Source organism: Grus americana, chromosome 1, assembly GCF_028858705.1.
Source record: "Grus americana isolate bGruAme1 chromosome 1, bGruAme1.mat, whole genome shotgun sequence".
Classification (NCBI taxonomy): Eukaryota; Metazoa; Chordata; class Aves; order Gruiformes; family Gruidae; genus Grus; species Grus americana.
Window position 1 is genome coordinate 77,821,724 of NC_072852.1, and position 27,495 is coordinate 77,849,218.

Sequence of the window (27,495 nt, forward strand, 5' to 3'; positions counted from 1 at the left end):
AGGAGAGGTGCCCCAGCCCTCTGATCGTCTTTGTGGCCCTCCTCTGGACTCGCTCCAACAGCTCCATGTCTCTCCTGTACTGGGACCCCCAGAGCTGGACGCAGTACTCCAGGTGGGGTCTCACGAGAGCGGAGTAGAGGGGCAGGATCACCTCCCTCGACCTGCTGGTCACACTGCTTTTGATGCAGCCCAGGACACGGTTGGCTTTCTGGGCTGCAAGCGCACACTGCCAGCTCATGTTGAGCTTCTCATCAATCAATACCCCCAAGTCCTTCTCCTCGGGGCTGCTTTCAATCCATTCCTCGCCCAGCCTATAGTCGTGCTTGGGATTGTGCCAACCCACGTGCAGGACCTTGCACTTGGCCTTGTTGAACTTCACGCGGTTCGCACGGGCACGCCTCTCCAGCCTGTCAAGGTCCCTCTGGATGGCATCCCTTCCCTCCAGTGTGTCGATCGCAGGCCTTTCGTTTTGATCACCCACCTCCAACAGGCAGCAGTGCCTAGGCTTTAGCGTGCACCTTCAATGGGACAAATGTGAAAAGCGAGTATTTTTTTTTCTCCCCAAAAAGTCCCGTCCCTGCTCCTGCCCGCACCATGCCCCTCCCACCGTCCCGTACTACATCCGGGGAGCGCAAGCTTCGCCCCGCCTCTTCCCGCTCCTCTGGCCAATGGGGGACAGGGCGGTGCTGCCTGTCATGGCTGCCCCCGTGCTGCGGCCTTGAGCGCCAGCGGCCCCTCAGCCCGCCCGGCCCTGGTTCCTCCCCCGCCGGCCGCCGCCGCCCCTTGCCGCCATGGGCACCGTGCACGCACGGGTAAGAGCAGCGCCGCGGGGCAGCGGGGAGGGCCCGCCGGAGAGCGGTCCAGCGGCAGCAGCCGGTGCTCGCTCCCGCCCCGGGCCCGGCCCGAAGGTCGCTAAGGCCCGGGGCGGGGGCGAGCGCCGGCCGCGCTTCTCCGCCGGGTACAGCGCGGCTCGCCGGGACCGGGATCAGGATGGGGCCGCCCTGCCGTGCCCCGCCGTGTTTGAGGGGGCTCCGTGCAGGCCCGGGCGGCGGCATCCCGGGGCTCCATGTCCAGCGGTGCCGGGTTCTGTCCCCTTCCCCTTCCCTCAGGGTTGACCTTGCCTCGGGGGGCTGCAAGAGCCAGACCGCTTACATGAAAACAGGGAAGAAAAAAATAAAATCGAAAAAAACCCAAAACCAAAGCGAAGCAGAGAGAAATTGCCCCACAACTGCAGCTCGCAGGCAGTGAGCAGTGGACGCTGTAGGTTTGTACTTCCCCAGTAACCAGCCGTATTGCTTGAAGAGATCGGCGGTGTCTCACGTGCCTGAAGCACTTGGAGATCTTCGTGAACAGCCACATAAATCTCCAAATCCATGTACCGTTGCTTGAAGAAGGAACGTAAAGATTTATGCGTTTGTTGTGGTAGGACAAGAAGTTGTGGCTATAATGGCAACAGGAAAAAGTGTAACTTAACCATTAAAATATTGTTCAAAGAATAAGAATACATAGGCTTTCAAATAGTTTAGGAAGGCAATGAATTCTCTATGTCTCAAGGCTTCGTTAGAGAAGCATCTCTCAGGATAATTTTAGATAAGCAGCCCACTCTTGAGTATTCTGTTTTATGGAATGTATAAGAGCCATGTGAGCCAGGTTTTGAGAAAGGCTATCAGAATGTCAGAGTGTAATGTAGAAAAGGTCAGTGATGCCATTGACTGTAAAGCAGAGGAATCACAGTGCAAGTCTTAAGTCCATTTGGTGAAACACCTTGTGAATTTGGATTAAACTACTTTCCCCTTGAAACAACCATGGGGAGCCTGCATAGGAGCCTGCATTTAAAACTGATGTAGATAATTCAGGTATGATTAATAAGTGACTGACCCGTTTGGGGGCCAAGAATGGTCTGGATGATTCCTCAAGATCCAGGGTAGAATACTGCTTTCCTGTGAGCCCGTTGAAAACTAGCAGGCTTTTACATAGTGTTTAATTAGGCTGAGGAATATATTGGTGCAGTGGCTGTTAAGGCTCCAGAGTATCTAATTACCATGACTAATTTAATTTCTGTTTCAAATTTTTTCTCATATTCTTGGTTTTATATCCATCTGCAGTATAAAGTATTATACAATATTGTGTAGATAGAGAGTGTTTCATGTTTGCCTGAAAATTATTGGGAGTGAGAGGATTCTGTCTTCATTTAACTTGATTCTGATATGTAACAGCAATTTACTATTCCAGCAATACAAGCTATCCTTAAATAATGCAGCAAGTACTGTATTAGTGACTTAAGACTAAAAGTAGATTTACTGAGTTATCCAATCCTGACATCTGCTTTTGCAGGTAACCCTCTATTCACTTACGCTTGAATCCGTTATCTTCTGATAAGTCTTATTTTAGGACTCTTTCAGATATAGTAAATAAAGCCATGCTGTGCTGGAAACCATTTTGATTAAAATGTTCACCTCTGATGGATAGGGCCTAAGGTTCTTGAGCATTACTTGGAAGGATACTTTTAAAAGAAATATTAAAATATAAAAGCTTATCAGTATATGCAAAGCATAGTAATATGTGCTTTGCAGAAAAACATCCTTTTTTTTTCTTTTCATTTTTCAACCTTCACACTCCTCTCCCTCCCAAAAACCCAAACTAAGTAGTGACAGCCTGATTTTTTAGATTTTTTTTTTAAGAAGGTAGAATTAAACTTTAACACAGGAAGCATGCCTTAAAAATAAAATTATTTTTGGAAGAGTGCAGAATATTTTTGAGAAATCGTTCAACATGGAAGCTGTTCAGCTTACATTAAAAATTTCAGCAAGCAGGTAGGTAACAAGTATGCTGGTAATTTCCCTCTTTTCAGTTCTTCTCTTTTGCTTTTTTTTTCCCCTTAGGATCTGATGAGCACAGTGTCAAGAGCCATAAGGGTTTTTTTCCTTTGCAAAAGGCATAAATCGCAAATCTGCGTACCATATTAAATGCAGTTTTCTTCTATGCTTTCAGAGTTTGGAGCCTCTTCCAATGGGTGGGCCAGACTTTGGTGCCTTGGGAGAGGAAGCTGAGCTGGTTGAAGTTGAACCTGAGGTCAAGCAGGAAATTCTCGAAAACAAAGATGTAAGCACCTGAACAACAACCTGATTTTTTTCTTAAGAGAAGTGTCTTGGCACCTTTGCTTGCTTGTTTTTCCCTAAGTTACCTTTCTAAACTATGGTTTGAGATGTGAAAGAATTAAATGTAGTACTGTGAATTTAATCAGACCTTGTCTAGTCCCTGTTCATTTCCCTACCACAGGAGTAGTTGTTAAAATCCAGCTTTGAGCTAGCAGACCTGTTTCCAGATGCTCCTTTCCCCTCTATCTCATAAGAGATTACAGCTTCTGCAACGCTGCTTAGGAGCAAACCAAGCAACTGTCCTTAATCTGCTAGAGTGCAGAATTAGCCAGGTTAGGGTAAAGTGCCACCATGTGAATGAGGTTACTAAGGGAAATACTAACTTTAGCAGAGGATGGTAACTTTTTTTTTTAATATTTCGCATGTAAGAGCATGTCTGTCTTGACCCATAATATGTTTAGCCATGCTAGAAGGGTGAGATATTATGTGTTATCCTAGTTTTTATTAGAATTTTCCTTTCCCTCATGCAATTCAGAGTCATCCTCACTAGAAGTTTGGTAATAACATTTGGGTTTTATTTAGTTCATTATGTATATATTCTTACAGGGATTTTAAAGCAGTTTTCAGTAATGCTAGGCTGCTCTTATTCTGCTATTTTGTTATATGTGAATACATGAAGCATTTGCAGATTTCTTTTTGACACTTACCCCTAAAATTATAATTCACTGAAAAGATCAGAAAAATAACGGAAGTGCAACCACTATAGTCCATTTGTACCAGCTAAGCTGGATCATGTTGTGATTTTTAAGATAAAATTATCTCAGAAGATTACATAACAAGATGAATGATTTTAAGAAAGTATAAAACCTCATAATGCTAGTGATCTTAATATACATTTTAAATGACAATGCTCTAGTGGTAGTAATAATTTTAATAGTTAGAGTTTAAATATTTATGGTTTGTAGGTTTGTTTGTTTTCTCTTTTAACTCTTTGCTTATGCATACCTGATACAAGAAATAGCTAACTACGACTAACTACATGTTTTGTCTTACGTGTCTTAATATCTGAGTGTGATTTCTGAAGTGACTTATTTGTCCATACAACACTTAGGACTAAAATCCCAGCAGCTACAGTCTGTTACTCTCTCTCTTCTGCTACAACCGGCATTAGCTTTGGTATTAGAGTTATTTTTTCTTTAATTTTTGTGTTAAGGGAACAACTTTCCAGAAGTGTAGATAGCACTGATTTCTGATAATGTAGATTAGCAGTAATTAGCCTAGGAATCTTCAGGGTTTTTCACTTGGACAACAATATTTTTTTCTGCATTGTTGTTTCTGTTGCTCATTATTAAAAAGTGGTTTTATACAAATATTTAATTAAAATTTCAAGATAGAGAAGAACACCTCACATATTTTGATTTGACAGTTGTTTTTTGGTCTCGCTAATCTCTCACAGACAGGAGATTTCAGTAACCATTTCTAAGCATATTGTTTGAAACCTTTTTTTTTTTTTTTAACGTTCTGTTTGTATCTTCTCAGGGATAAGCAAATATTATTCCTTGAATAAGTTAGAATGAGTAATTTCGTAGAACAACTTCAGGAGATTTCATATGGAGGCTTCTAAAAATCCTTATACCTAGCATTACAGTTGGACTCGATGACCTTAAAGGTCTTTTCCAACCTGAATGATTCTGTGATTCTATGCAGATTCAGTGTTTGTGTTTAAACATCTGTTCTGTTTAGGTGGTGGTTCAGCATGTGCACTTTGATGGACTCGGAAGGACCAAAGATGATATTATCATGTATGAAATCTCTGATGTTTTCAAGGCTAAAAATCTCATTGATGTAAGTACTGTAGTGAATATCAGACCTACTGTTTAAAAATCCAGGTTATGATTTTCTCTCTTTTTCCTGCTTTGGGCTACTGCTGTCAGACACGGGGCAACTTTCTCAAGTTCTGTGACAATTCTGATCTTGTGATATGGAAGTCAAACTGGCAGATACCATATTTTCTGATGTATTCAGCTCAAAGACGTTGTGAGATGGCAAACAGTACTCAGATATTTTTTCAGCTTCACTCTTCCCATTTAAGAATTGCCAGCTGTGTAGGGAGCACTTCCAGTTAATTTGCTTGAGATAAATTAGTGGATCCCAGCACGGATAACTGATGCCAGTCTCCACAATGGATCAAAGTGTGAGTTAGGCTCTATGTCCTTGCAGTTTTATGTGGTGATTCCTTCTGGTGTATGGCTGGCAATTAGACCCGTAAATTGGTCTAAATGTAAACAGATAAGGGTATTTGGGGTTTTTTTGTGAAAAGCATGGGCCCCATAGTACTGAAGCCTATTTGAATAATAGGTTTAAGTATTATAATAATTAGGATGCACACTAACAGAAGGTAGGAATTGAGCCAAATGGTCTGGATTTAATTTATTTCTTTACAGATTCAAGTGTTAAAATGGTCGTGATCTGTTTTGAAGGTACATATACATGTCTTTGTGTAAAAAATCTGTGAATATTGTATGTATTAGCTGCATTTTAACTATTTTATCCTAGTTATTTTTTGATAACCTGAAAGACTGAGCTACTTACCCTGTAGGTGATGAGAAAATCGCATGAAGCTCGTGAAAAGTTGCTTCGTCTAGGAATCTTCAGACAAGTAGAGGTTCTGATTGATACCTGTCAAGGTATGTGTTGCCTCATTAATCCTCACCTTTTTCCTCATACATACATAGACAGATGCATACCTATAATGTATATTTCTCTGTGTGACAGGTTGGACATTTTTTGTGTGTATAACTTAGTCTCTCATATACCCTATATATATTTTAGATGTACATGTAGGTGTGCTATAAATATGAATGTATGTGTCTACATCCACTATTCTTATGAAAAAGAATAATTTGCATGTGTCTGTATATGTGTGTATGAGTATATAAATATTACTTGTATACATGCAAAAATGAGTGAATTTCAAGCACTAAAATGATTACAGTACACAACCCTTAATCCAAAGTTTCAGAGGAACACTTGAGGAAAAGCTTGAAAATGTGTCCTGTACTTCCATGTATTACACATCACATAACTGACATTATATCAGCACATCCTTGGTGCTTAAGGAAATACTAATAATTGTATCAGTGCTTGTGATTAAAAGTTAGCTTATAGTATATATGGGGCAGTTGAATGTATGCAGGTTTCACAGTAAGGCTCAGTTGGCGTTCCTGGGCTTGTGGTTGCTTTCCAAACCCGTTGCCGTTCCCTTCAGCAGAGGAAAGGGAGTGCAGCGCAGTGCCACAGGTTGCTGTTGGTGGGACACTGTCCCATTTGCCTCCAGCAGAATTAGGTCGCCGTGAGGGCTGTGTTTTGGAACAGCTGTCGTAGCCAGAGCCCTGAGGGAACTGGGGAGTTTCTGTTGGTTAGCATTTATCCGCAGAGTGCTGCTGGGAGCTCTGCCCTAGTGACGGTGTTCTTCTTGCTGTGTGTGGACCACTTTAATTTCTGTTTATTCTAATGTAAGAATTTGTGTACATCTTTCTTTTTAGTGGGTAGGTAACAAACATGTTACTATTTCATAATTAAACAAACATGTTCGTGATTAAAGCCAGTCATGCTGTGATTGAACCAAATTCTGCACTCATATCCAAACGACATCTTTTTCTCAAGATGTTTTTCTTTGTAGTGTAGGCTTTTATTATTTAGTTCAACCAGTTTTCAAATCATTCAAGTAATCTTCTATCTGCATTTTTTTTAAATAGCTCTTTAGAGATAACATACATTTGTTTGTTTATGTAGGAGATGATGCCCTTCCAAATGGTTTAGATGTAACCTTTGAGGTAACGGAATTGAGAAGACTAACTGGAAGCTACAATACTATGGTTGGCAACAATGAAGGCAGTATGGTATGGATTATTTCAAATAATTATTAATTCCTTTAGATATTCCTCTTTCTTATATGTTTCAAACCTAGTAAGGAATTTGGTGATTAAATAAGTGAGGACTTGATCCAAGCCAAATTATTTTCTTGATCCAGCTTTACTAAGGCTTTGCCAGACCTTTGTCTCTAAAGAGTCTTTGTATTAGTCAGACTTTCATTCAGCAAAAGCCTATTTTGAGCTAGGGAAGAATGCTCAGTATGTTAATTTTTTAATTCTTAAAATGATTTAAATTTTCTTTTTTTTTCTTTCTTGATACTATTTAAGACGCTTTATCTACTGGAGGCATTAGTAAGGATTTTGGCATTTAGTTTCTATGAGATCTATTTAAAATGTTTTTCTTCTCTGTCGAAATGCTTGATCTTTGACTTAGAAAGTGTTATTGGTTTTCACTATTTTAGCCCAGTACCAGTTATTCTGGACTGCAAAATGCAAGGTTTTGCAGAACCATACAAACTGGAACTTGTTTCCATTTATTCAATTTAGGATGCATCAGATTAAAATGTTGTGTGAAAAATATTTACCAATTGACAGAAAAAGTAACGGCCGTACTGTCGTTCAGTTAATGTCCTTTTAACAGAAGTGCTGGTGTAAGTCGATCATGCTTTCACATGCTCATTCCTGCATGCATTCTGCCTCCTCATGTGCACAGTGCTGCTCTGCCTGGGGCTGGTAGATAAGCCAGATCAAGGGACTTATCCTTTTCTTCTTAGGGGTATTTTTAACCTGGATAAGATCCTGCATGACTCAGGTGATGGTGTTTTGCAAGTACAGGGAGAATAGGAACTCAGGGAGTTGAGAGCTGCTTACGCAGCTCCGCTGCTGAGAGCAATGTCCAGGGTGTCGTAGCCTGAATGAAACCAGTGGGGAGTCCTACCTATTGGTTCTAGTGCATTTGAAAACCATCTGAAAGCTACTGTGGTTTCTCTTTTTGTACTCGGCTTCCTCCTCTATTTGATTTTAATTTGTTACAGAGAAGTAAGCTTTTGAATGGTATAAAAGCATGACTCATATACACTGGTATTGGCAGCAGAGATGATGTTTCCTTAAGAGTTAAGTAGATTTGACATTTATTCTAATCCCTTAAATTCACCTAAAGCCTATAGATCTAATATTTCATACTCATAGCCATTTGGGTTAGTGGTTCCTAGTTAGTTGGATAATTGCATTGCAGCCATCATCACGAAATTCAGGTGACTGATTTGTTTCCAGTAGCTGTTAGACAAAGGCAGTCAGGATTTCGTAGCTTTTTTACATTCTTTAAAATAGAATGCACAATGATAGAACAGTCCTGGGTAGTATCTGTGCTTGGAGGAAACCTGCTCCATCCTTTCTGCCAAAGGGCCAAGAGCTGCCAAAGGGATACAAGGAATTTGTGTCAGAACAGGCAAAAGCATTCAACTAATTTCTGGAGAATTGTAATGGTATGTTGTACTGCTGTCAGGACTGATTGCAAAAGCATTTTGTTACTCAAATCAAAAATACAGGGGAGCGACACTGTCTTGATAATTTTCCATTGGCTTATTGCAGCGGTTCCGATGAACCCTTTCCTTACGATCAGCTGGAAAGTCTGCAGTTGCAGAGCAGCTGCTTATTATGCCAAAGACTTATTCTCCTGGGCTGTGAGACTGGCTGGGAGATTTGGCTTGAAGTAATAGCAGTGCTGATGATACAGTGAGAATGCAGATTAAGTCAGAAGCTACTGGACAGCAATAAAAAATTGTCGATTAACTGTAACTTGTGCTATTGTGATGGCTTTTGCTGCCAGTGCAAAGAGAAGCCTACCTTAAAAGAAAAACACATTCAATTACCACTGGTTTTAATGTCTTCATTTCTCATTCTCATGGTAGATACGCTTGTCTTCAGCGTATGATTAAGATGCAAGACAGCAAACTATATGAAATGTTGTGGAGTTTTTTTATTTTCCGTAGGTTCTTGGGCTCAAGTTCCCAAATCTCTTTGGACGTGCAGAAAAGGTAACCTTCCAGTTCTCCTACGGAACAAAGGAAACTTCATATGGCCTGTCATTCTTCAAACCACAACCTGGAAACTTTGAAAGAAAGTAGGGGATGCATTTTTCAGTACTTCTCTTTTTAGTGAAGGAATATAAAACAATTAGTAAGATCTTTCATTGAGTAATAATTAAATTTATTCCTTTGCTGAGGGTCTGTTAATAATGCAGTAGAGCTGGTTTCTTAAGTTTTTGTGATAATTTAAAATTCCACCTACTTAAATAGTTTCACTTTCAAACCTGCCAGTAATGTTGTGTTTCAGTTTTTCAGTTAATGTATATAAAGTAACTGGACAGTTCCCTTGGAGCTCTCTTCGTGAAACTGATAGAGGAATATCAACAGAATTTAATGTAAGTGTAGCACAAGCGTTTGTGGAACACATGCTTCATTTACATTTAATTCAGGTCGCAACTGGCTTTCGCAAATACTTGTTTTACTTTTTTAATGATTGAAACACTTGTGCACAGGGCTAACTTGTCATTATTTGAAAGAGGTCAGCAATTTGAAAATGATAGTGGTAATACATCCTCATCTTTTTCTTAGGATTCAATCTTACTTTGTCCGTATAAAAATACTAATGTGTTTTTCTTCAAATTTTTAATGTTTAAAGTATCATTTCAGAGAGGCAGCTGGTTGCCTAGCTCACTGTATCAGCTCAATTGAAGATATTTTTCATTTGGGATGGATTAAGTGGTGTGCACCTACTTGGAGAAACTCTCTTGGCAGAGAAGCAGAATGAGCATTACTCTGAAATGAAAAAGGGTTTCTCTCTGATCCAAGAAATTTGGAAAGAAAAAACATTGACTCATGTATAGATAGACTTTACAGAGAAAAAATTTTCAGGGAAATGTTTATTTTAATTTCATACCAACTATTTTTTCATGTCTAACTCAATTCTTTATTTGTAGTTTCCAATCTGGAAGACCAATCACACACTGAAGTGGGAGGGTGTGTGGAGAGAGCTTGGCTGCCTTGCTAGAACAGCATCCTTTTCTGTTCGAGAAGAAAGTGGACACTCTCTTAAATCTTCTCTCTCTGTAAGGCTTTTTTCTGATAATTTTTTAAAACACATTTTGAGTAATCTAATACTTATGAATGATAACAAAGGAGCTTTTTGTCTTAGTTGGTAGTGTGTTTTATTTCAAACATCTTTTGTTGTGTTTGGTCATTCACATGGAGTTATCCAGGAAGTCCAAAGAGAAAACATATTTTCATAGCTGGTTGTGTTTTGAACATTGCATAGGCTGTCTTGTTTTTTCTGTAGGGCCTCCCTCCCTGTCATCTGCCATCTCTTTTTGCAGAATTGTCTTGTTTTGTAGAAGACAGGGTCAGTGAATTTCCTCATCCTACAGTCGCTGTGCCCTTTCTAAATATTCTTTCCTATAGCAGTTTTTGATCACTTGTCATCTTTAACTTGTAGCTTACAAATTGTAGGGGAGAAACTATTTGCTGGTTTCTGTCACAAAATTGCTGATTTACACTGGGGCATTGTTGCTGCTATATTTCTGGTGCGTACCACGGCCAGAAGATTTAAATGTATGGATTTCATGTGGCCTCAAAACTAAGTTAGTCTGTAGGTACCATGAAGCTACACTAGCCTTACCTGGAGCTGTGGTTGTCTTCCACTGTTTGCACAGTTTTTGAAGGAAAAGAATAGTGTCACTCTGTGGTATTCAGCAGATAGGATAACCTCAAAATAATTGTTTGATTCTTTTCAGCATGCCATGGTAATTGATTCACGGAACTCCTCAATCTTACCAAGACGAGGTGCTTTGCTGAAAATTAATCAGGTAGTATTAAATCACTTATGCTGTTATTGGATTTTATCTGTAAGTGTGTTTGAGTAAGCCTTCATTTATCTAATTGATATTCATGTTAAAAATGTCTAAAGTTAGAAATTAATCATAAATTGAGTAGGACACAGTGATGAGCAGTATTTACTTTTTATCTTTACAGCCTGCGCCTTTTAAAATCATGAAACCTTTTTTTATGGTGGCAAGTTTTCATTTATATACCATTGGTCAAACAGCACAGCCATTTTATCTTGCCATTACTATTAAATTATTTATTAGCTGAGATACATTACAGTGGTAGAAAACGAGGACTAATACCCACTGTAAAGTGTAAAGTAAATACTGTCAGGGGTAATGTCAGACTACCAGACTGTGGTCCTGTTGCTACTTACAAAGTTTGTCAGTCTTACAATTAAAAATGAAAGACTGGGTAAAAATAACTCTCAAAGGCATATATACATGCATCGTTTTGGCACAGAAAATGGTTTTTACTCTTGTTACTTTCAGAGCTTTTAGAAAAGCCGACTTTTCTGCTATATGGGTTAATACTTCAGCAGCATTAACTTCTGCAATGCTTTAGAAGCAGATTGCTTTGAAATGCCATTGGAACTAGAAGTGCTACTGTTTTTTAGCGCTATTCTGTTTCTGAGTGAGAAAGGTGGTTATCATTCAGGGTTTAGTTAACGTATCATTTCTTAGATGCTGCCTCTAACGCTGATTCAGTCACTTCACTTGTTATTTTCAACTAGCATTGGTGTAACACAACTGGCTGTCCAGTTCTTCAGCCCTGCTTTAGTACATATGAAATCTTCTTGGGTCTAGGTAATTACAGTAAGAGTTTTGATTTTGGGTGCTGAATTTTCCAGCTCCATTCTGTTTTGCCGCCATTTACAAAATGTCTTAGAAAGTGATACCTTGGTTTAATATTTGGAGGAGAAAAATGGAGCTCATTGTTCTGAGGGCCATGCATGGTTTTTCGTTGGTCCAAAATTCAGTTGTCTCGCCATACCGGTGTATCTGTATTTCTTGGACAGAAAACACTGTTTATGCTGATGCAGACTTGATGAACTTTTAGAGGGAAGAAACATGTAATATCCATTACAACTTTCATAAACTTATGTCTTTGCAGGAGTTGGCTGGCTATACAGGTGGAGACGTGAGCTTTCTAAAAGAAGATTTTGAATTTCAGTTGAATAAGCAACTTCTCTGGGATTCGGTAATTTTTTAAAAGATATTTTAGTAATTGATCTGAGTTAGCAAATGAGGTTATTGAATCTGTGTTTTATGATGATTTTTCGCCATGGATTAGAAGAAGATCATGGAAGTGATTTGTTTTTTGGAAAGTGAAATACTCTTTATTTTTAACGTGACATTCCTGCCGTGTACAGTCACTCGTGAAGTGGGCATTTTGGAAAGAACTTGTTTGACAATTAACTGTATGAACTATTTTCCTTTCAGAAGTAATGTTGGGCACATCTGTTCTTTATGATCTTTCTTAACAGTGATTTTTTGAAAACCTATTGCAGTCTTTGTTCTGTCTCTTTGATCTGGTTATGAATATTCTGACTAATCTTGAATTAGTTTTCTTTTGTCATTGTAATTTATGAATATATGACTACTAATTTTGGTAGCATAGCATGTAATTATTTCTTCTATGTAAAACTATTGCAAGAAGGGGAAGGCTGATTTCACTACGACACTACGCTTGCACTGCAACATTTTGAACTTCTTCATATTTGTGCACAATGAGCAATTTAATTTCCAACAAGAAAGACACATGGTAGTGTGACAAGTTTCTGAGTCCTCAGTTTTGCCACCATGTAGGCAGAGCACATCCCAGATTTTACGTTGTGGTGTCTACGTTAGTTCTTTGGTTTGGAGTAACTGTGTGGTTTTGAAGCAAATTCCTATATCATCATCACTTGCAAATCTTGGTTTGGTTGGCAGAGCAGTTTTTGTGTATACCATCTATATTTCTGTCAGAGGAAATGACACTGGATAACTCCACTGCAAGTTCATGTGTAATATACTCCAGCCTCCTAGGAGAACATAGAGGTCTGAAATTTCAGAGAGCAGAGAGCTAGTATTAGGTGGAAATAGGTGTTTTTCTGCTTAGTGAAATAAGAATTTAACAATATACTAGAAATATTTCTGTCTGTATTTGGAAGTTCTTTATCACATGAAGATGGTGCAGCAAGTTCTTGCATCATAGCTGAATGGGGAATTAAACAGCAACTTCCATTATGAAGCATTAAAAATCAGAGGTTACAATAATTTGCATCCCAATGTACTAACCAAAACCAAACCAAACCAAGAGTCGAGAAGATCTCTGCCTCTTGAAAGCTTTTTAAGAAGTACTGGAATAATGAAGAAATTCTGGGAGACTGGAATAATGTTAGCATTATGCCAGCAGTACAACTGAAAAACTCCAAGCTACTTCCGTGGTGCAGATACTAATCAACTGATGATGTAAGGATCTGTCAGTCTGCTGTTTCATGCTTTTATTCCTGGGCAACTCGGTGCAATGAAGTTCTTGAATTAGACCAGTGAGGCCAGCACAGAAGGGCATTTTAAGGCTATCTGCTGTACCCCTTTCTTATTACATCATTATATTTGCACCTTCCATGTGGTGGAAGAAAAGGCATTGCCAGCTGAGTGCACTTCCAGTCATCTTACATTTAATTTGCTGACCGTCAGCTGAGAAAGACAGCGTATTCTCCTGTGAAGTAATTTAATGGCTTCATGGTTGCGCAAAGAGGGCTTTGCTCTTTCCCATGACTGCTAATATGCCTATGCTGTGAGTGAAAGTGAAGCTCATCTCATCGCCTGGTATACATAATTTTATGTGATCCATTGCTCGTGAGCGTAGACTTGCGTGCAACTGGCTTTTGCACATGCTGTGTGTTGTGCAACCAGCTATGCGCTTTATGAGTTCACGTCTGATACTGGCAGGGGAGGCATCAGGGCAGAAGGTAGCAGGAGTGTGCTGTGAAATTAGAGAAATTACCCGACACCTTTAGCCTAGGTATTGATAGTAGATCTCACCATCTGGCAGTAGTACTTCTGGTTGGTATGCAGGCAGCAAGCAAATAATTAAATGTGTTTTTTAGAGTGGTTTGGCTCCAAGAATTACTGTATAGGTAAGCAGTAATGATGTACGCGTATTGGATGTCAATATAGTGAGTTGCGGAAGGTGGATTCATTTATTTGTAAGGCTAATTTACAGACAGGCAAAAACTGTACATTTTTGGTATCTATTTCCTGTTTATGGGTTTAAATTTGCCAGGAGTAATTTATGTCAGCGGTATTGTCTTATTTCAAGACATGAAAATTCCTAGGAAGATGGGAGCTGGATGAGTGTTCCCTTTAGCTCATGTGAAAGTAGCACTTGGTTCAAATGTGCTCTATTGACTTTTTCAACACATAGCACTGCACAAAAGAAAGAGGGCAGCAATGATCAAGAGTTTCCTGAAAACACTGTTACTGATGGTGTGATATTCGTGCGTACACTGTGATCATCTGTAACTTTCTGTCAGACTAATGGGAGCTCTGCCTGTTACTGAGTGATGAAATTTTACTGATACTTTTTTTAGGGAAATTAAGTAATTCATATTAATAAACAACTTTTTCTCTCCAAAGGTTTTTTCAGCATCACTTTGGGGTGGAATGCTGGTACCTATTGGAGACAAGCCATCCAGTATAGCCGATAGGCAAGTTTTTAAAATGTTTCTTAATTTTTTTTCAATCAACCCAGGTAATGGTGTAAAGAAAACCCTATAGTAGAAGAGAGAAGCAGTAGTAGTTCTGGTCCTGAGGAGAATAAAATTAGTTTCTCGTTAGCTTTAACTGAATGCTAGTACTCAAGTCATGCCTTCAGGTTTTGATTTTCATATTCGGGTAGTATAGATTTATAATTTGCTATGTAGTAGCTCTGCCTGCCAGTATTTATGGTTGCAAAATGGTATTTACCATCTGCAAAATTTTGTATCAGGTATAGTTAACACTGTAGGTATTTTTAGAAGTAAAGCTGTATTGTAACTATGTTGGCTTTTTAGGCCATTTTGCCCTCTAACACTTGTGTTCAAAGACCACTAGCAGAAACCATTTAGACTCAAATTTATTTACAATAAATACTAAGTGTCAGCTTCATGTGTGATAGATCTTAATTACAGTGTTTCTATGAAAATTACTACGACAGAATCAGACAGTATTCTGATTCTTCTTCAGTGCTTGGGAACCTTAAGTTTTGATCTTTGTAAGTGATGGAAGACTGATTTTTATTTTTAATACTTGCATTTATTTTGAAATTTTTGCCAAATGCATCAGGATTTACATTTAGATACAATTTCTTGTATTTCTTTAAATACACTTTACTAAACCTGTTATAAAGTTACCTGTCACTCTGAAAAGCAGTGTTAGAAGTATGGCTAGATATTTTCAAAGATGTCCTTCAAGTGCAGCATTAAATTAAATTTGCCTGTATTCACTAGGTTTTATCTTGGTGGACCAACAAGCGTGCGCGGATTCAGTATGTACAGCATTGGACCCCAGAGTGAAGGTCAGAAACTTTTAAGTCCTACTCCTCTGACAATACTGTGTAGCAAAGAATCAAATTCTGTCCTTAAGCTTTGTATTGCTTAAAAATAATTTTACTCATTCTGTACTTTGAATCTGAGAAGTGTTATGTCTTTGGTCTGTTGTTATGTATTAGTTCACAATGGAATAAAGCCTAGTAGTTCTTAGCTAAGCCATAAACTACTTTTGTAAACCAAGTGTGTGTTCAGACTTGTATACTTCCAGTATGTCACTTTAGGAAGCAACCTTCAAGTTGAAAAAGTTCCCAAAAGATGGTTATAGCAATAATCACATTAAATCTCTGTTTGATACAGCATATGTTGAGGTAGCTTAGGGGAAAGGTAATCTGATAAACAAATGTGTTTGGAGAGCCAGGGGCTTCCTCAGTTCTATTCCTTACTCTGCTGCTGCCTTGCTGTTAGCAGTGGATTCAGTATATTGTAAAGCTAATAGTTTAATTGTATTGATTTCCCATTTTTAAAACTAAGGCAAGTATTTCAGAGGTGTTCAGGAGGGAGTCACTGATGAAGCACAAGGAGCTGCATACCTCAGGCTGTTTGGGTGAGGGAATAAGGAAAAAAGGGCAATTCACTTGGAAGGTTTAAAGAATTGTGTAAGTGCTAATTTTTTACTTGATAGTGAGGAGGCTGGAGAGAGCTAGAAGCAAGTGGTGAGAGTTGTAAAAGAGGTAGCGGTGCAATATAAAACAACTTAAGGATGTATTCTTGTTCTTTTAATATATTCCACAGTAAATGCTTTTATTCCAATGTTTTCCCTAACTAGGTGATTACTTAGGAGGAGAAGCCTACTGGGCTGGAGGCTTACATCTATACACCCCTCTCCCTTTCCGGCCAGGCCGGGGAGGGTTTGGAGACCTTTTCCGAACACATTTCTTCCTTAATGCTGGAAACCTCTGCAACCTTGACTATGGTAAGACTTCATAGAATTGTATGTAACAAAACTTGCTTCTCTATATATATATGCAGAAAAGCACAAAGAAGAGAGTTATTATGTGTCTGTTTCTTCAGAAGCCGTTTGTTTACTGTGTATATTTTGGTGCCTGTCAAAAAGCTGCTGCTATAACTTGTCTATTTGACAGATTGCCAGTAATTTTTTTAGTTCTCTACATAAATTCTAGCACAATTTGTATGAAAGAGAGCTAGGACAATAAGGGTAGTATCTGTGAATTGGTGATGTTCGCAGACCAGTGTGGTAATTGATTAACACCTGCTATATACCATCTAAAGGGAGATTGGAAAATGATGTTTTAGCAGGATTCTAATATTTTCTGGGATGAACTAAATAAAAAATGGTGGCATTCGAGTGTAGATGAGGGTGTGGTAGCTGATGTTTTGTTTGTTGGTTTTTTCCTTCCATCAGTAACTTTTTTCAAGATACATTTCAGGATAGTAGTGTATGATTTTTCATTATCAGTGCAATCAGTTTGGGGATATAGTGATACTGGATGTCTGCCTTGCTTGATGGAAGAGAGATGGCATCCCTATGGGAGGGAAACACTTTGTGCACAATTGAAAACCAGACAAATCAACTTTAATAGAGACCAACTGAAGACTTTTAGTTAAGTCTTTAGTACTCTTTTCCAGATTCATGCAAGTAGGTACACTGTGGTGGGAAATGAAGATCAACCATCAATGCAACTAAAATCATAGTAGTTTGAGTCCAAGGTACTTGGCATTTGTGGGAGTTGCGGGTAGTAAATAAGTAGTAAATAAGTTTTGAATCTGCAGGAGGTGCTCCTGAGTAGTCTGTCTTCTAGCTCTGAAAATCCAGCTAGCCTTTGACCACCTTGACAATCTACTTTGATTCTTGTTCTCCTGCTCTTTGGCTTTCAGGTGATGGTCCCAGAGCTCACCTGCAGAAGCTGGCAGAGTATATCCGATGGTCTTATGGTGCCGGAATAGTACTCCGACTTGGAAACATTGCTAGATTAGAACTTAACTACTGTTTCCCCATGGGAGTACAGTCTGGTGACAGGTTTGTTCTTTACACCAATTTTTTTAATAGTAACTGGTTTTGAAGATTACAGCACTTCTATCTGGTTTTGGCAGAGAGAATTGCCATCTTTAAATTTTATTTATTCTATGCCAGTTTAGAGATTTTTCAGCAGTTGATGCTCTTTCAGCTTGCTATGTTCACGTTGGTTTCATGGTACTTCTTGGTTTAAGACTTTGTATCTTAGATTTCAGAGTTCATTGAACTTGAGATCAGTTGTTGAAATGTATGAGTAGCTGTGTAGCAGGTTTTATTTCTTTAGGGGAAATGATCACTCAGACAGCTCATGGGATTTTCTTAAGCCTTCCAAAAACAAATGATTGGATAAATACCGAGTTTAATGTCTTTGCTTGAAAAATGAAAACAAGTTTAACTGTAGATAAAGAGAAAGGGAGGACAAATTAATTTGTTAGCAACCAATTATCCTACACCAAGCAAATACTGTAGTACGTAATAGAAAAGCTTCAGGGGGCCTGTGAATACTGTGTGAGATACTCTGTATTTTGTACAGGAGTTGGATTATGTTTCTACTTGTCATTGATGTGAAATGTGAATGAATAATAGCAATTTGAAAATTATGGGCTTTATTTTGCAAATGTAAATACTCCATGTAGATGACAGATTGCCAAAGGATTTATTTAAAAAAGCTCTTGCCAGCTAAAATTTGAATTGTAACTTTCCAAAGGTTGAAAACCATGGGAATTTGGGGCTAGAGAAAATTGATTTTAATTTCATCAGTACCTTATATAACACTTAAATTTTTTATTATTTGTTTCTTTTCAGGATATGTGATGGTGTTCAATTTGGAGCAGGAATCAGATTTCTATAATACAGAAACATTTTACATCAGTCTATGAAATTGTGCTCTGTAATTGAAATCAAGACTATAATATAGCTTGATACGGCCTAACTTTTTTCTTGAAATACAGACACACTTCTGAGTGATTTACCTCTCAGACTCCACAAGAAACTACATTAAAGAATTACGGTCTAAAGGTTCATTGTACCTCTGATTCTTATCGAAGACGGGAGAATCTTTGTAGGATTCTAGCTATTTTAACTTACAACTTGTAGCTATTAGTTGTTACTTAAACTGATAGAGAGTTGTGTCAGAAATTGGCTCTTGGATACAGTTCACATGACTACAGTTGTCATTGGCCTGCACAGCCTTCACTCTTCCAACCACAAGTCTCACAAGTGTGATTATGGCTGGAGTGGCAGTTAAGGGGGAACAGTTTTTCTCCATCATCAACTTCTGTGAGCAAATGTCCCTGACAAAATTCTGTTATGCATCACAAATTATTTTATACAAATAATGTTTGTAAGTGAAACAAAATGTTCTGATTCGAATATATTTCACTATTGTAAAATCATCTATATTTAAATGCCTCCTGCAATCTGAATTGCATACTGTAAAAGTTCAAGTCAGCTGTTCAGCACAGTAAGTACTAAAATTCAAGAATAACTTTGAAGGCTTCAGGGTTCTCAACTCTGAGGCAGTTCCAAGTGTTTTAATGCTCTTAGTGAAGCCATTGATTTGGGTCTTGCAAACAGATCTTTTGCAGCAGTTGTAAAAAAGGATGTCTAGATAGGTGATCGTGTGATACTACCTTGTTTGCTTTTGTGTGAGAGGCATGCCTCCCTACTGACTTCTTTAAATGCTAATTTCACTTAAAAGTGACCTCCTGCTTTATCACTTGGCATATATTCCAGTTTTCATAAAGTTGGACTAATTCACTAGTTTACTTCTAACAACTCATCTTTGAAGATCATTACATATTAATTTTTTATGTGTATCGATCCTGAGTTGTCATTATCCTAAGAGAATCTGAACCTAGAATCCACTTCCCCTGGATCTAAATTTCCATTTTTTGTTATTAGGTGTTGGCAAAAATTAAAATAATAATACAAAGAAGATTCTGGGAGAGTAGAACAGAAATACACAAGCTATTATACTCCTGATTTCTTGCACTCAGCTGAAGACACAGGTTTGGACACAGTGGCAAGCTACTTGACTTTGCTGAATGCTGTCAGGACTGCCGTGAAATCTTGTTCCCAGTCAAGTTAGCACTGAGACTCCACTCTCTTAAAAGAGACCAGAGTTTTATACGTTGCTTTAGCATTGGTATATATTGATGTTGCTATAAGACAGTAACTAAATCTGTTCATGCTGATAACTCGCTTTCCAAAATATGAAAGGTCTGCTTGATTTTGCAGAGCTCCACTTCACTGAACATCCTTCCCTTCTTAGACAGTTGCAGCAGCAGGCTTGCAAATGTTCAAAACAGAAGGTTGTGTGAATGACAGAGGTCAGGTCTATTTCAGATACAAAATTTAATGTGAAGGACCTTTTTCAGTGTGTGTATCTGATGGCTACTGTAGCAAATACGTATTTAACAAAGCATTTCTGATGACTTTTTGTTGTTATGACATAAATATGACACTATGTTAAGAATGTCAACAAATGTTGCTGTTTTTTCTCCAGCACTATCTAAATTTTGACATATAAAAATATTTTTAATGGGAATGTTTATGTAGCAAACTACTGTTAGGATTTTCTTCTAGGAGTTCAAAGTTTATTTTGGTCCTTCTGATAAAATTAGATGTATTCTGTTGCCTTAAGAATTCCATTTTGTGCACATTGTTTGTTACTGAAGGCTGCTTACGTGTAGTCTTTTCATATTACATGAGAGAGCCCAAAGCAAGTATCAGTTGGCCATTTCAGAGGGCGTAGTAGCCTTCCTGAGTTAAGCTGGCCTACAGAAATAGCCTCAACCTCAGTCTGCACACTAAGCAGCAGCTAGTCCACAATTAAGTTTTGAGAGAACTATATGAAAAATAAGGGATGAATGGGGGAAACTGCTGAAGGCTGAAGAGGCCTTTCAGGCACATCTGCTGACAGACCATGCTGTACCACACACCATAGAATTGTCCAGTAAGAATAAAGGGAGAAAAATCACGTTACCTGAGCCTTTCCCTGTTTCCGTACCTGTATTGCACTACATCGAAAGATAATATTTTCTTATGGCATATAACAAGCGCACAAAAGCTATCAAGGTATGTAAAGTATTCCTGCATTCCTCTGGAAGCAACATCTGGATTACACAGTTACTTCTATAGAATATTGATATGATTAATATATTCCCATTTAAAATTTGTTGCAGACGGTCTAATAATTAGGACAGGTAAGACGGATAAGAAGCTGCTGTAGAATTAAGCAGTCTCAGCTCAGACGGAGCTGAAGCAATTTTCTTCTTGGCCGATTGCGTTTCTGGCCAGAGTGTGTCTATGAAAGGATAGAAGGCATAAGGACAGCCTGCAGTATTTGCTTAATTTGTTTAAATAGGTAGTGCTGGATATCACTTTACCTGTTGAGCAGTCAAGCTGCTCTTGCTTTTATAGTCCTGCCTACCGATAGGGACGGTAAGATGGTGATAAATGCCTCCAAATGGTACACATGAAGTGACTGCCCGCATGCTTGTGGACTCTATCTGAACAGTGCTGAGGTTGCAAATACCATCTGAAGCACAGAGTTTCTTCAGCTGTGTTGTTACTTTACTGCTGACAGCCCTTTCTAGGGGCTACAGGAGGCCTGGGGAGGAGAGGAGGGCTTTTTGGGACGAGGGCTGTACAGTCTTGTTGCTGTACTGGGGGCACCTCTGAGCCAGTGAGGGCGGCAATAGCGTGTCAGGACTAGGGCTAATATTTGTATCACCAGTTGTAAGACAGCGAGTGATTTCTTGGAGCTGTTCCACTTACGTAAACCCATTGAAAATGCTCTTTATATTTGGGAGAGCTGGTGGTATTAGGTACTGCTCATGAGTAAGCTGCTAGGGAGCTTTGGGGGGGAAGATGGAAGAGGAAATCAGGAGGTTGTTAGAATGCAGGGGGCAGGTTTGCTGTCATATCGTTAAGAGCATAATTGTATTTGATTTAAAAATACATGTTTTAAAAACAAAACATGACACTGACCTCTAGAATATGGAAATGTGCTTCAGCAAAAGTACGTTTGCTGTTGCCTGTGCCTTTTAGTACAGGTCTGCACTTGCTGCCAATGGAAATCTCTGCAGAGGTGTACCATCTACTGTTTGACACTTACAACCTTTCCAAAATACCTGTTGGTTTTTTTGAGCATCTGGGTAGAAATTGCTGTCTGTGTCATGCCCTCTGAGGGAAGCATACATTGTCTTCCTCTCCTTTATGTGATAAAATGTACAGGCTCATGAAAAGTTGAGTGGGGGTCAGGTCAGCTCTCCCTTCTCTGGGGCGTGTGAGCAGTTACTCAAAAAGATTTGAGTGATGTTATGGGGGAAAAAGCCCCTTGCTCCTTCATGGGAATAGTAAGGAGTTGGTCAGGTGTCTGGGAGATTATCCTGAACTTTGTGCAGGATAATATAAGAAAATCATCCTAAAATTACAGAATTTGAGTGTGTAGGATTGCAGGTTTGTTCTACCATTCTTGTCTTGTTTTTAAAGGACTGGAGCTTGGCAGCCACAGCAGTAGCAATCCTTGTCAGGAGGATTTTTATACAGCTTCTCTACCATAGAAAGGCTTTTGAAATAGTATTGCATGTATGTTTTATGGCAGTGGTGCTAAATTGCTGTTAGCAACTGCAGTGCTCTTGAATGATTTTAACTTAATTGGGACGAGACTTTATGCTGGGCGTATTCTGTGCAAGTTGGAGCATTCAGCTTGCTTCTGTTGCTCAGCAAAAATGCAACCTGGTCTGCAGCTCGTAGAACTAATGTCTGCATGGAATAAATGGTCTTTGTAAAAGTATTTCAGTGGAAATAGAATACATAATAGAAATTCTGAAGCAAATCAGTAGCATCAGTTAAATGGTACATTTCTATCTCAGTATTGAATAAATAATGTTATTTAAAAAACAACAACAAAAACCACTAAAAAACCCCCAACCCAAACACCACCACCCCCCCCAAACACATTTTCACTCATGCGGCAGACCAGGAATAAAAATTAACTGCAACAGTGTCTGGTGTCTATAAGGTATCTATCATCTCAGAAAATCAGTACAGGTATTACTATAATAAATATGACTGTATGTAATGATTTTCTAGTTTAAAAAGTGTGTGGTTTTGCTCTGCTTCAATACATGAAGAGCTATGAGAGACCATACATTCAATGTGACCATTATTTTGTGATACATCTAATTCCAGTAATCTCAGGTAATCTAAAATTTTGAAAACAGTATAAAATGCTATGAGGCTGAAGTAGAGGAAACAGAACACCTCTATAAAAAAGAGGGTGAGCAATGCTAAAATGAGCAAATGTGAATTCAGACTTTTAAATGTTTAGCTAAGCATTAAAGCTAACAGTTCAGGGCCAAAATTAAAAACAGATTTTGAACTAGGTTTAGTCTTTCCAATGTAATTCTCTATTTCTGAAAAGACATGTTTATGCCCTGGCAGATTGTGTGAACTGCCAGGATGTGACTCAAAAACAGTTTTGTTTTGGGTTTTTTGAAGTGTAATTTCACTTTCTGTTGCCATAGGCTCTCTCTCCTTGTCTCAAACAACCCGGCCTCCTTTGCTTTGCTATAGGCTGACGTACTTTTTCTACTTCTGCTACAAATTTAAGCATTTCTTTATAAATACGTAGGACATCAAAGTCGGCGGTGAATGGCTCTACCTGTGTGGTTTTATTTCACTTATTAAAAGATACTTGCATCTTGAGTGCTGTACTTGAGTCAGTGAAGTTTTATATGCCATTTGGTCTGTGTGTATAGCTTATGAAGCAATTTGTGTGCTTTCGTGCTTGAAGTTTGTACTCACAGATTTTCTGATTACAGTTTCAGTAAAAATTCAGGTATGAGATTTTAATTTTTTTTTTTTCCCCAGAGGTTGGATAAAATGCTTTTTCCACACTGCCTTAAAGCTAAATGTAATCTAAGACTTCAGGATGAATTTTATGAAATGAAAACATCCACTCTGCTAGTCCTGTTGCAGATCAATATTTACGTGTGCTTTAGTGTTACTACTGTTTTACGTATGGATTCAGGTTATTTTTGACGCATTGAAAATGGAGCTTGCACTTGTAAAGCGTCGCATTTGGCTTGTGCCAGCAGAATGTAGTTGGCGTCCTTACTAATTATTTAATTTTCCAAAGATGTATAATAACCTTAAATGAAATGGGCAATTTAACGAATGAATGTCTTTGTGTTACCTCTTCAGTGTAATTAAGGCTGCTCCTTTTTTTAATTTTTTTTTTCTTATTTTCCTGACGTATTGATTGTAACATTAACTTACAGCACAGAAAGAACTGCAGGGCCTGTTGTTCTCCATGGATGTAATGTGTGCCTGGTCTTTGGGTGCGTTTGCTGCATGGGAGTCGATTTTACCGTCAGTGTTTGTATTGTACACACAAGTCTCACAGGTCGTAAGTTCTACTCGATGAAGATTTTGAGTTCATTCCTCCAAAAAGCAGGAGGAGCTGCATTTGAATTAAATTATTTAAGAAATGATGCAACTTTTCAACACTTGCAGTACTGCCACTACTGCTGTTAAACGCTGCTGTTAAACGCTGCAACAACACAATCGACGGGCAAACCTGGTACTGCGGGAGTGTGGCAGCTGGGTGTTTGGATCTGTAGGCACAGAACTGTGTGAAAGATGCATGTAGTAACGGGAATCTGGATGGCAAACTGGGTGTGCATCTCATTAGCAACTCCAAGGGCTGAAATACTCACTAGAAAAATGTAAACTGCGCGAAGTGTTGGTATTTGAACGAAGTAGAATAGCTAAAGTTTTTGGTATGCTAATCTTTTTCCACTAGCAAGAGCACAGGAGCTCCATCTTCCACAGGAAATCAACATAAAACATTCATTAGGTATAGCCTGAAACCTCAAAATCATTTAAGTGAGAGGCGGATTTGTAACTGGTATTGATCCCAGCCTTGGTAAGTTCTCACTGACAGTCTAAAAGCCTTTGCTGTGGGCAACACACTGTTGTTTCAGGAAATAGAATTTATTTGCTCTTCCAGAGAAGCAGTATCAATAAAAAATAATAATCACTCCTGCCTCTATGGGCAAACACAAGATGGGCTTATCTCGCTGTGAGGTATAAAGATCAAGTATTTGCAGGGAGGCAATTATTTAACTAAAGCTGAGGCAGTGGGCTGTCTAATTAAAAACAAAGTGCTCCATTTTAAGTTTTAGGTTTGCTACACATTCCAAAATCAGCACAGCATAAAGTTCACAGCTTTTTATGAGCTAAGGCAAACATTTCTGTAACAGAGCAAGACATGAGTGTTCTGGTGCAGCAGTAACCTTTAAAAACCATCTGAGCGGGTTAGGGAAGCGGTGAGCAAGTGAGAAGAATATCATAGTGCTCGGTGCACAAGAACATGGAGCTGGGATGATGTGGAACGAGACTGTGTGGTCACAGCAACTTGCATCAGCTATCCATTAAACATTTAGTGCAGACAGACCTTTATAAAATCCCTTCTGTATGCTTCATGCAACACTGATCACAGGACGCTTCTTCATATCCTGCAATAAAGCCAGATCAGAATTGAAAGCCACTGGCAGGTTTGGGACTTACCAAGGAAACAGGAAGAGAAGTTGAGATTATAACCAACATCTTAAGCAGGATTTCCACTTACTCAAATTGATTTCTGAAATCAGGAGAAAGAAACTTTGGGAAGGAATGAGAAAATAGATTTTGTCTAAGTTTCAGGATACCTTATTGACAAGTGCTTAAAGCAATAAATTATGCTTAAAAAAAATAAAATTTGACTGCAAATATAGGGCATATTTATTTGGACACCAATTTATCACATGAGCCCTTAAAGATGTCTGGCATCATCTTCTGCTTGCACAGCTCGTAAACTTGACAAAGTGGTTCTTTTCATTCCGAGCAGTGCCATTTATGTACTGGGGCTGCACAAGGGTCATCAGGATTACCAAACTGTTTTGCACCCCTCTGACGCAGCACATGGGCCCAATGAGTGGTTTGGTCAGCAAAGGTCATTTCCTCAGGTGCCTGGAGCCTTTGTTGCAGTCTGCAGTACCCCAGCAAGAAGAGGCGGGCACCACTGGTCTGGTCTGGTCCCATCTGGACTGGTGGTCTAGAGCTACTGGAAGCTGGAAAATGTGCAGAATGCAGCGGTGATGCAATGGTGCCAGGGTATGCCTCGTCTGCATGTTCTTTATAATAATTCTCACTGCTCTTCATGCAAACAAAATAGTGAAGTTTTAGAATTGTTTCCATGATGGATTCTATGATCAATTAGATTGAATCCGTATGTTGCGCTCAGGTTTCGGTCAGAGATGAGGGACTGCTCTAATTTACACCAGGGCTTGCTGTGTTCCCTGAACTTCTCAAGCATAGAGCGGCTGCAATTTGTTTTTTGCATTGCTTGTTTTTAGAGAAGTCACACTTTCTTCAGAGAGGTTTTGTCCAGGATTTCCTGAGATTTTTTGTTTGTCACCAATCCATTTTTAAGCTCAGTGTTCCCAGGGCTCCTGCATAGAGAAGCTCAGCAGGGCAGGATCACCACTCAGCAGCCCGGCCGGAGGAGCAGACCACAAGAAGCACGGCTTGCAGGAGCGGCTACAGCTGCCTGCACAGCCAGCGGGAGTGACCATTATGTCAAAATCCACAGCCAGTATTATTTTGTGAGATATTTAAATGATGTGGTAACACATAATGTAATGGAAGAAATTACGGATGTGGAAATACTGCTCACGAATCTGACGAGGAACCCTGGTCCACGCTCCCTGCAATGCAGGGCTTCTGAGACATACAAACAGCACTCCCGCTGCTTGGTTGCTTTTGCCAGGGATGCACAGCGGTGCTGCGGGCGACTTTGTACCCCGCTGCGCTGAAGCAGTAGGCGCCTTGAGCAAAGGAATGTTATAAACTTGAAAACTAACCAATTAAAGGCAAATGTTAAAAGTAGCTGTGGGTCCTACTCCTAACCTGTGACTACCCCTCAGTTTTATGCTTTGAAACACTATTTGTCTATTTGCCACTCTCCTGATTTGCAAAACACAACAACGGAAACAGAGCCTGTGAGACAAAACTATGGTTCAACTGCAGAAAGAAACCCAATTAGAGAAACAGGTGAGCAAGCACTGTTGTCTTGAGTTTTTCATTTGCTCTTGTGTTAAATATTACTTTCAACAGGGAAAAGGAAAATATTTTTATACAAAAATTTACAGATTTTATACAAAAATATGCAGATCTTGTAATGCAATGTAGATAAACTAACAGTATCTCTATATTTAGAAACTGTTCCACATTCTGTTAACAGCAGTTACACAGAAATACAAAACACTTAAGTCCCTTTTCTTAAAAATACTTTCAGGCAAAATCAAACTGCATCCTGTGCTGTGTTCCTCTTTGGACAAAAAGCACCATTGCAGTTCAAACACTCTCCTGTTTTGGGTTTGTATTCTGACGAATCCTCCACTGCTTCTGTCTCGCTTAATGAAAAGGCGTTTTCATGAAATGCTGAGTGTTGCGCAGCTTTTCTTTCCCTGCAATCTAGGGCAACCCTGCCCTGTTTGGAGCAGCATGGTATTCTCAACAGACACGGTGGGTTAGTTGCTGGGCGCAGCAGGTTCCCTTGGGCCTGCAACCGCAGGGTGAGTTACAGGCTCTTGCTTAAAGCTCCCTGCCATGCCTCGGCTGGTGGACCACGCTGCCCGCTCCTGAAATGCATCGCTCTTCTTAAAAAGCATGTGAACTTCTTGTATCCGCTGTTCTGCCATGGATGGCAGCTGCACCCCTTCCTCTTCTTTGGTACTGTCTTTATAATTGCAAAGCTGGATTAAAATGTGGCGGCCCAGTTTGGCACCTTCCTCTGAAAGCATCCTCATAATACAATAAAATATCATTTAAAAAAAAAAAGGTTAGTGTTCACTCTTGAATGTATTTAGAGTTGGATTCCCAAAGAATTAATGCCTATTTGAAATAAGTCATCATTCCATCATATATCTGGCTGCAGATTCATGATAATCTGTAGTTCATTGAATTCTGCGCTGCCATTCAGAAGTGTCTTCCCAGCCCCAGTCATGTGTTCCCACTACTTCCCTTCCGCTGACAC

At 39.2% G+C, this 27,495-nt stretch overlaps 1 protein-coding gene across 1 annotated transcript; it reads left to right on the top strand.

Annotated features, from left to right (window-relative positions):
• The first annotated feature begins 647 nt into the window (after positions 1–647).
• SAMM50 (SAMM50 sorting and assembly machinery component) lies at positions 648–18,425 on the top strand. Its single transcript, XM_054835477.1, has 15 exons — positions 648–812; positions 2,992–3,102; positions 4,842–4,943; positions 5,698–5,785; positions 6,894–7,000; positions 8,965–9,095; positions 9,308–9,395; positions 9,954–10,082; positions 10,764–10,835; positions 11,968–12,054; positions 14,478–14,548; positions 15,329–15,396; positions 16,197–16,343; positions 17,267–17,408; positions 18,210–18,425. The coding sequence occupies exons 1-15, from the start codon at positions 792–794 to the stop codon at positions 18,253–18,255; spliced, it is 1,410 nt and encodes a 469-aa protein (XP_054691452.1). The 5' UTR covers positions 648–791; the 3' UTR covers positions 18,256–18,425.
• Positions 18,426–27,495: the final 9,070 nt, after the last annotated feature.

Coding starts and splice junctions, on each gene's coding strand:
- SAMM50 (XM_054835477.1), top strand. CDS start 792: ATGGGCACCGTGCACGCACGG. Junction 4,944..5,697: donor AGGCTAAAAATCTCATTGAT/GTAAGTACTGTA, acceptor CTTACCCTGTAG/GTGATGAGAAAATCGCATGA. Junction 12,055..14,477: donor AGCAACTTCTCTGGGATTCG/GTAATTTTTTAA, acceptor TTCTCTCCAAAG/GTTTTTTCAGCATCACTTTG.